General features: G+C 41.1%; 1 protein-coding gene across 1 annotated transcript; it reads right to left on the bottom strand.

Annotated features, from left to right (window-relative positions):
* Positions 1-653: 653 nt before the first annotated feature.
* On the bottom strand, positions 654-9,854 carry mapk15 (mitogen-activated protein kinase 15). Its single transcript, XM_084379856.1, has 14 exons — positions 9,308-9,854; positions 7,409-7,507; positions 7,034-7,063; positions 6,386-6,476; positions 5,818-5,948; positions 5,137-5,300; positions 4,840-4,979; positions 4,678-4,735; positions 3,340-3,477; positions 2,993-3,098; positions 2,590-2,902; positions 2,158-2,288; positions 1,826-1,978; positions 654-1,696 (listed from the first exon to the last, which is right to left on the bottom strand). Exons 1-14 carry the CDS (start codon positions 9,395-9,397, stop codon positions 1,505-1,507), a joined length of 1,836 nt encoding a protein of 611 aa, XP_084235982.1. The 5' UTR covers positions 9,398-9,854; the 3' UTR covers positions 654-1,504.
* Between the last annotated feature and the right edge of the window lie 667 nt (positions 9,855-10,521).

Here is a 10,521-nt window from a genome sequence, read left to right as displayed (position 1 = left end):
CTTTAGGACTACTTCATACTATTCATATGGTTGACTTTCACTTTTACCCGAGTAACAGTTTAACACAATATCTATATTTTTACAGAATGACTTTTTACTTGGTGCCTAATGCCATGTTTCAAATGTCTGTGAGTTGTGAGCAGTTCCTTCAGAGACTTATTTCCCCTCCAGACCTGTCATTTGGTCTAATTTAATAATTGTTTGAAGTAATACAAATTCTGTAGAGAGCTTTGTATTGTTATTTCTTCTTACCCATTAATCATCTCACATCCCCTCAGATTTATCTTGTGACCCACGGGATTAACTGTGTCTAAAGCAGATGAACAAGCTCCGCCTCGACCAACTACAACAGTGAAATACTACTTACACATTGTTGCATCAGTATGAACAATCAAAAAATGTTTCTGCACAATAAGCTCACTCATGTTAGTAGAGTGGAACTTATACTTTCACTTGTAATGGAGATTTTTCACATTGTTAGATTAGTACTTTTCCAAAACTAAAGGATCTGAGTTTTTCCATCTCTGTTTATTATCAAACTTTATGGTGGTTTGCTGCCAGAGTCCTCCATGTTTGTTAAACATTAAACCGGATTCAAGAAACACAAATCCTTTTCTCTCTGTACACATTAAACAACACATTAAAGGAACAAGTTGGCTTATTGCTGCTGTATTCACATGAAACATAATTGCATATGCATATAATCAGTTCAAACAGCTATTTGCATATTTTACAGTGATTCTATGTCTATATGAAGCCAACTGACTTAATGTACACACACCATTAAGCCTAGAGGTCGTTAGCTGTGAACATGAAAATCTTGGCTGGTATAACCCTGTGATGGGCAGAAAGCATTATTGGGCACCCATTTGTGATAATAAACATAACATACAAAAGCAAAAAAATCCACCCTTTTCTCTATCAATGTAGTAGTTGAGGCAATTATGAACTGTACCTGCGTGATTCTTGTCGGGTTGTATCCACGTTAAATGCACTTATTGTAAGTCAGTTGGGATAAAAGTGTCAGCTTTCATTTAATGTAATATAATGAATATTTAGCATGTGAAAGCTAAATATTTATTTACCATTTCAGCTGATAAGATTCTAATTTGGTGCACACCTATTGACGCACATAACATGGGCCTTTCGGGCCACTGAAGGTCTGGCGCCACAGGGAAATTGCCCCCTTTGCCCAGTGATCCAGTCTTGTGAGAATGCTGTTGAGCAAAAACTTGTGAAAGACATGACACGCAATATGTACATATTTTCATGAACGGTTAGTACAATTTGATAAATGTCATATAAAGTCACACTGGATTTTTAAAAATATGTATTCATTGTCACAGACAATGGGTAAAATCTACACAGTTTACAAGAGGTGTCTAACCTCACAGTCTTAAAGTTTATTTGCCAAGTGCCTAACATCCTGGTACAAGGCAACTTGTTGTGTGTTCAAACAAATGTGGCCCCTGCGTAACCGGTGAAATGACAGTGGTGTCTGGTTTTAAGGGCGGCTTTGAAGCAGATTGTCCAGGTCAGACTTGTTGATGGTGCCGTAAGCCTGCGAGTAGCTGCCCAGTTTAGCTCGAGGGTCGCCTGCTGCTGCCACATTACAGTTACTCTGAAACACTTTCTTGCTGAACCGTTGCGGTGGCACTGGCCGAGCCTCACGAACCTGAGAATTTGAACGCTGGTTCTGCATGGGAAGAAAAGGAAAGTTAGACATGCCACGGCAGCCATTACATTTATATCTTACTAGAGCTTCCAAGCTTTGAAATATCCATATACAGTATTTCTAGCATGTCCTAGGGTGCAGTGGACTGACCAGGCGTGCAGATGTGACATGTAGCCCAGAAGACAGGGATGGCTCATCCTTACGAACCAAAGGGTTGTTCTGGGTTTGGTTTAAGGTCAAGGAGAAGGAACGGTTATGGGTAACAGGGGCTGAGCGACCACGCTGGAGAATCTGGTCCATGGACTTGTGAAGGTGGGAATAAGAAAGAACAAGATGCTGGGTGAGCAACAGCAAGATCATGAGTAGGAGAGAAAGTAAGTAGCCAAAAATAAAGGGTTGAAATGAAAGTGAACAAGATTACGTCACATCAAGAGAAAACAAAACTGAACAGTACTGTCAGTGGATTGAGGTCTGTTGCTTACTACATTAGCGTTGGTGCCCTCTGTTGGGGATGTTGTTGCACTTCCATTACTGGTCTGCTCCTCTCGTCTCCTGCTGGCTACAGTCGAGTGGTAGTAATGAGGAGGTCCAGCTGGACTCCGAACAAAACCATCTGAATGACGAAAAGAAGAGACTGTGTTTTCTACCTGAGGGAATGTGTATGTTTGAAATATTTGTGTAAAATAAATGCAGCTGTACTGTGAAGGCATGCAACTCTGGGCTGGGTATTTATGTACATTTTTGATAATAGTGCCAATACAATACCTGCGTTTCTGTGTTGATCCCAAAACATTAGTTCTTTTGATACTTTTAGAAATATTAGATGGTTTATACCAAAGCCACTTTTCATTTAACCAAAGAAGTCAAATGTTAAATGTCTACACACAGGCAATCTTTCAAGAACTCACACCTACTTGGGACATGTGTGATTGGGTTATATGTGAGTTTTCCTAAACCAGGACTGGCGATTGGACTTGTCTTCTCCACAGCAGGCGGGGTTGACACATTCACAGGCACAGGTTTGGTGACACCTGTATGCGAAGGCACGTGGCTTGTCTCATCAGCTTTTTTATGTTGTCTTTTCCCCTCATGGTCACCATTTGCTGCCTCTTGGTCTCTCTCTGCTATATCCTTCACTTTCGGCTTCTCCCCACTACTGACACAGCCTCCATCCTTTGGCTGGATCAGCCTCAGCATCCCCTGATTAGTCCTCCTCTCCAGCATCATCTGCAGGTAAAGAAGAATTCACTTCTTTGTAATATGGTTAACAGTGTAAAAATTAAACAGCCCTCTGAACATTTATGACTCATTTTGTACCTCATAGAGTTTGTTGCGGTACTGAACCACAGATAACTGTACATCATCGTCTACAGGCAGGACTACATCATAGTTAAGAGCTGGCTCCTTGGCTGGACTGTGAAACCTCCAGGGACAGAAAACACAGTTATGGATCAATGATAGCACTTTATGAGAAATATACTTAATATATACTTACTACATAAAGATTACAAATATTGATCTCTCTAATCTTGATCTAACACCAACAGCACAGCAAACAGAAGAAATTATTGATTTTAACTTTTCAGCTAAGCAAACAAGAGAAAATCCTAAAAAGATAACAGCTACTAATCCCTGAATCAACCTGAATTCTTTATCTTTAATACCTGGCTACGTATGGGTGCTGGAGGGCTTGCTCAGCAGTCAGCCGCTTGTCTGGGTTGAACACTAGCAAACCTCTCAACAGATCGAGGGCATCAGGAGGCACAGGCGGCTGGAGAAGGTCCTCCAAAGGCACCTGTGGTCTGGTGAAGGAAGGAAGAGCGATATTTTAAAGGAGACATATTATGCTTTTTGTTTATGTCCTTCCCTTCAGTGTTTTATATATGTTGTTGTGCATGTGAAAGGACTGCATATTGGGGGGGGGGGGGGGGGGGGCCTTAAAGAGGCAGGAGCTTAAACAGAGCCTTTCAGACAGAGGGGGAATACAGCGCTGCAGCACTGGACAGAATGAAAAAACTGATGTGTTTTTTGGCACTTGTGCATGTAAACCTATTTTTGTAGTAACCCAAACAAAGTCATGAACCTGAAAATAAATATAATATGTCTCCTTTTAAGAATGCCCCAACAATTTAACGTTGCACTTTTATTCTATGCATTTCTCTACCTTGTCAAACTTGGCCCCTACACCTGGTATATTATGCTAGTAGAGACTAATGTAGCCTTAAGCCACTAGCCCCAAGTAGCGATAAGGAGAAGGCTACACAGGTCTGGTAAGCTACTTCTTTCTAACTCCACACCTCCTGATTTCACCACTTGAAGCTATTTATCAGACTTTGTGCAGCTTCCCATGGAGTCACAAAGGGCTTTAAATAACTTTTTTGTATTCAGAGTGACCTGTAAACACACTTTGAAGTCGGTGGAGTTCCCCTTTGAATACAAAAAGGCTGGTGGAGGATGGGAGTCAGTGGGATGTAGGTGAGGTATACACTGGAGATTTGATGGAAAATATCAGGTCAAATTAGAGGAGTTAATATTTAATTAGGAAGAGTGAAAGTTTGTCAACAATTTTTACTGTTCCTTTGAAAGTACAGACAGATATCTATTTACAAACTGTCCTGTCCAAAGATCCAAAATACAGTAGGGCCTTTGAGCTTTCGACTCTCCCTGCTCACTCATCTGATAACTTTCTGCAACACGTATCCAACACACACTTTTCAACAAGGTGGTTTATTTAAGCTGTCTTTGCTTAGGTTGAGATTTTCCTTTGTCACTGCATCTGTGCAATAATCACTCCTTCATCTCCCTGAGCATGTTATCAGCCCATCCGACGCCTGCAACCTCCGATAATGATCTTTCCAGTGGAGGGGAAAAAATGTGTTATCATCACACCCTAAACTAGCTCTGTCCCAGGAGTGACGAGGTCAGAAAGAGGCCATCAGACTGTGAACACTCTGCATTCAAATATAAACAAAGTAATCAGTGTGAGTTGAAGATCTGCTTACTTCAGTAACATCCTCTGAATAACACTGGATCCATATTCTGACTTGATTGCGAGAATATCTGTAAATTAAATTGCATTAAATTAATTCACAGCAATGAAAGCTGCTCATTATAAGTAAACTGTGAGGATTTTTAATGATTTGAATCTGGAGTTCTTTAACCACCTTCTGGGCTGGGGTGTGGTATGGCACTCATGATCTTCTCTACTTGGTTGATGGTGGAGGTCCCGGGGAACAGGGCTTTTCCCAGCAGCATCTCTCCCAGGATACAGCCAAGACTCCACATGTCCACACCTTTAGTGTACCTTTGGACAAGATGTAGTCTTTCAACAGACTGGTACACTCATAGCAAATTTTGTAAAATGCCATCCTGATAATTATTAAATCAACTGTCTTTAAGACCAAGCACAAGCAGAGGCTGTGGTACAGATACTGACAACAGATGCTTATCACAGTTGATACCTCGTGGATCCCAGCAGGATCTCGGGAGCTCTGTACCACCGCGTCGCCACGTACTCCGTCAGTGCTGGATTCCCACTGTCCTCTTGGATCTGGTTGAGTGACCTGGCCAAGCCGAAATCACACAGCTTGACTACACAGTCAGTGTCCAACAGTACGTTGGACGGCTGTGGGAAACGCAGACAAGAGAAACATTCTTCACAAGGACAATAATAGTTTGATTTTCACTCATCTACAGAGAGGTTAGGACTGAGGTATGAAAACAGAAACTACACAAGGAGTGAAAAGAGGTGGAATAGTAGAAAAACTGAAAATAAATAAATGGTAGTTGCAGCGCTACAATAAATAAATGCCTTATTCCAACAGTGAAGTTACAATGAACTTCGAGCAACACCTAAATTCAACAAAAAAATCAACCACGATCTCCTCAACCACATGCAGATGAAGTTTAGTAGTTCATAGTTAGCGTACTCTTAAGTAAATATTGTCTTTTCAAATCAGTTTGAACAACAATAATGGCCGACTGATTTCGGTTGAACTTACCCTTTAATATGTGATATAGTGGAGGTAAAGGTATAATGGTGCCATCTTTTGATTAAACTAGGAGCTCATTTTGTTCCTGTGATATGTTTATATAACCCTCTACACAAATGAATTCACGACTAACACTATATTGTGACGTACCTTTTGGTCTCTGTGGATGACATTTCCTGAATGCAGGTATTTGAGGGCTTTGAGGAGCTGGTACATCACATAACGTTTGTGAATGTCCTTCAGTAGGGTGCCTTTCTTTATCACAGCATGCAAGTCAGTATCTGATATAAAACAGAAAACAAAAAATGATGATGATGCTGTCACTGTAATAGCTGGATTGCATTTTCAACCATGATTTTAGCATTGAGTTGCTCAACACACTCATCTATAATCACATTCACAAAAGTTTCAACATCTCAAAAACTAAATGGCAGAGAGTCACAGTGGAGGTCTGTGCTGGGATGCTGCTTTACAGTCATGGATTAGACTGCAGCGAGGGGGAGGTCAAACTGTGGACTCAGCAGTAAGACAGTGCAGCAAGCCAAGGGAAGCAGAACACACACACACACACACACACACACACACACACACACACACACACACACACACAAACACCTTGGCCTTGTCAGTGCCAAGTTAAACTGCAAAGAACCACTGTACCCTCCACTCTTCCCTGTGCTGATCTGTGTGCAGCACTAGGACCACATCCAACACTCACCCATAAATTCAAAGATGAGGTAAATGTCTTTATCATTCTGCGCTCTGATGACATTTAGAAGTTTGACAATGTTGGGATGATCTCCAAACTCCTGCACAGAGAATAAGAGAGTTTTTAACAACAGAAACCACACAAACACAGAAATCCTGATGTTTGGCTACTGGCAGCCATCGTGTAAACGTTGTGTAAACAAGAGTGAACGTTTCAACACAGGTTACATAACGGTGGCTGTATGTATAACAACAGCTGATTAGGGGGGCAGTGGCACAGCTGAAGGTCACATGAATTTAGGTCAGTAAATAAAGAGTGAAACAGGAGAATGTTGCATAAGGATATAAAGCACATTGTTATCTGTGACCTATGTGTGCTTAATACCTGAGTGTACAGCAACTTTCCTTTAGGATGATAATAAAGTCACTTTGATATGTTGACACTGATGCACTGCAGAGTCTTTTGAATATTTAGCAAAAGCACCAAAAACATAGTACCACTGCAGTGTGTTGTTAGATGTATGTGGGCCTGATTTTGTAGATTATGAGGACTTCTGTGAGGGGTCGGTGATGGACTCAGTCTCCCAGTCTTTGAAACATAAACTAAGAGAATGGTTGTGTGACATTTACTGAAGTTAAACACATCTATTATTGTTACCTGGAGGAACATAATTTCTCTGAATGTCCGCTGCAAAAGGAAAGAAAATCACAGTTAGGATATGAACTCTACAACTCTCTTCAAGCAACATGCAGCCATAAACGAGGCACACACAGGCCTCCTGTTCTATATAATCATTAGCCAAACTCGTCTCCATTGAAACAGGTGAGAGAGTTCACACAAACACAATTACTTTTATCCCTTAATTGTTGTTTTTTTAACATGATTTGCTGCTTTAAATGTTTCCGTTGAATTCTTTTTTAAGGGGTCACATGCCAAAAAGATTGGGAATTATAAGCAGCAGAAATGATGTGTCAAGATGAATATAGGTAAAAAGGTTACAAGACTTTATTGTCACACACAGCAAGCACACACCTGCGCATCTGTCCTGTTCCTGAAGGCATCAAAGATCTTCTTCACAGCCACAATCTCGCCTGTTTGTCTGTCGACTGCTTTCCACACAATGCCATAGGCCTGAGACACACAGGAAAAACACTGGTGACATCCAGTCATCTCCATGCAACAGGTGACTTTCATTTAGTCAAGCATTCACAAAGTTTGAACTTTAAGATGTCAACCATATAGGGGGAAAAAAGTGTTGAAAAGTAGATTGGGGAAACACTGATGTAGCCAGAAATGTTGAGATACTCAGTTATATCCAAGAGTTTCTCTACATGATGCTCTCAAAGACAGATTGATTAATTAATCTGCAGATTATTTTAATGATTATAGGGGCTCTATGCAAAAATATGTAGCAATGTATTAATCATATTTTATTGGCCTTATGAAAGCAGATTGTCACATGATGTGAAAAATGAGGCTTTCACCATATCCCTCTGTTGCCTATACAAGCCTGTGGACGATGTTGTTTAAGTTGTTTAAAGCTGCTGGACTGTGGATTTCTTTGTGAAGGAAAACATTGGGAAAAATGTTTATCACAATTTCCCAGCGCCCAAAGTGACGTCTTCAGGTTGCTACCTTTACTTTACCTTTCTTTATTTCCTATTTTAATGACAAAGAAAAGCAGCAAAACCTTACATTTAAAAAGCTGGAACTGACAGCTAATGTTTGACATTTTAAGTGAAAACTGACAATTCATCAATTATTAAAACAGGTGTAAATGTATTTTCTTTCGATCGACTAATCAACTAATCGATTTATCAACTAATCACTGCAGCTCTGCTCATGTATCTCTTGATTGTTCTCTACTTCAAAAACATCAAATTTAAGGACACAGTTTTAAATATAGAACTGTGTCTATATTTTCAATTGTTTTAATAGTTAACAACTTCTGCATTAATCGTTGCAGCTCCACCCACTATGTGTAACTTTTAATTAAAATGTATAAACTGCACTTATGGTCGCCATATTCCTAGAAATAAAAGGTACGGACATGACCTTCATGTTCTCGATCGTAGCTACAGGCCCGACTGTGCTGGAGGAAGAGTCAGGGTGCTGATGTAGGCGGTGAAGTCAAGCATAACAGAGCAGGGAGCAGTGAGGCATCAGAGCTCACACAAGGAGTAGCCCTGTCACTGGAGGATCAGATTCACACTGACTCTACAGCTGTTGTCTCTGCCAATACCCAGGCTCCAGAGGAAGAGAGTGATGAGCATTCACAGAGAGTTTCAAAATAAAACAGTTTATTCAGAGCTGTAAAAGCACTTTATATGACTCTTTAAAGCCACTTATGGCAGTGACTTTCCTCCCTGAAGCATCACTGTACAGGACACCCCTACAAACAGGTTCAACAGCTGTGTAACCTGAGTCTCAGCCCGGCCCCAGGTATGTCTAGGTAGCTGATGTGACAGGGATACGTGGCAGTTGCCACCTGGCCACTTGAAGCACAGCAGCAATTTGTGAGTCTCTGTGGACAGTCTATGGAAAGAAACCCTGCTGTTTCTATTCTTGTGGCAACCTTAGAGAAAAACAAAAGGGTTTGGACTCTGGAGGGAATAAGTGTCCTCACACATCAGCTGATCCACAAGGAAAGAGTTTGTCCTGCCAAAGTAAATAAACCCCAGTGCTTACAACACTGGTATTCACTGAGGAACTTAAGTCTGGATAATTACAGGAATTTCTCTTCAGGCATAAGTACAGAGTGGGCTTAAATATGTACAGGTGCAGAGGAGGCTGATATAGCATTTTAAGTGAAGGGATACATGTCAAAGGTGCATGAAGGAGTTTTGTTCTGATTTAAGACCTACAGCTTGAGTGAATTAACCTCTAATTCTATTAAATCCAGTCAAAAATAAAAGATAAACAGTCACTCACCCCTTTTCCAAGTCTCTTCTTGATTTCATACTTGAGAGAAATGTGATCCTCCACCTCAGACACGTTTGCTGATTCATATTTTTTGCTCATTTTCCCTGACAGTTGGTTGTGCAGCTCATGCAGAGAGCATCACCATACTCTTTGATTGGTCCTCTGCGGCGTTAAAAATGTCCGGGAAACAGGTGTTGGAACAGCTGGTAGCAAGAGCACACAGCTGCAGAATAAACTGCGGAGAGATACTTTCCGTTTGATGGAAATGAAACTGTCTTGAAGCTGATCTGGACGCTCACACGCGTCCCCGTCTGGACTTGTGGTCAGACGGCTCCGTTGCTCACTGCTCAGTCAGTCGCTGTCGGTCGAGAAGAAGAAGAAGATTCGTCTTTAACTCCACGTTTGGCCTTAAAAACAGTGTTTAACCGGACTGCTCAGGGTCTGTTGATGTTTGCTCAGGTGATAGTTAGTTCTCGCTGCACAGAGTTTGGATACTCCCACACTGCTGCTGCCGGAGACGGAGAGTTTTGTCAGTTCCTGTCGTCCTGGCAACGAATACGCTGCCGCCCGCGTCTTAAAGGAGCCGCCGCGCACAAACACTTCCGGGTACAGTCATCGTTGGGTCGTTTTCATCATGGCGACTGTAATTAAAGAGGACGAAATTCTAATCAGTCGAGAAAGATCTTGATTGAAATTCACCAGCTCAAGCATGAAATGAAACTGAAACACTGAAAGGACTGACCATGACAGTGACCATGGTCATCTGCAATGCATCTTTAGACATTTATTTCCATTTCTATTAATTTCTTTTGTACGGAAGCCCTAAAGTATGGAAGCCCTAAAGGGTCATGCATTCATACATTTTATTTCCTCCGTTTTCCCGTGATAACGAGTTAGTTTCATTTGTTTTCTCAAGATCTCGAGTTATTATCTCGAAATAACAACTGCCATTTTCCTGAGATAACGGGATAATTTTCTCGAGATCTTGAGAAAACAAAACGATAGTGTAGTATATTTAATCATTGCAGGAAACATCATTCAGTGTAGCAATGTCAGAGGAGCAGGAGCATATCGATCACCACGTCACATATCTTTTCAATCAAGGTCTGACACAGGCTGAAATAGCATTATGCCTTGCTATTACAAATAATATACACATTAGTGTGCATAATCTAGAAAGACAGTTAGCAAGGCCTCAGCTATATCGGCGGCGCAATCTGAAC

The sequence above is a fragment of the Pagrus pagrus genome (assembly GCF_965226575.1).
Source record: "Pagrus pagrus genome assembly, chromosome: 17".
In the NCBI taxonomy this organism is placed as follows: domain Eukaryota; kingdom Metazoa; phylum Chordata; class Actinopteri; order Spariformes; family Sparidae; genus Pagrus; species Pagrus pagrus.
Note: the sequence above shows the minus strand (reverse complement) of the source record. Positions and strands in the feature narration are given on the sequence as shown.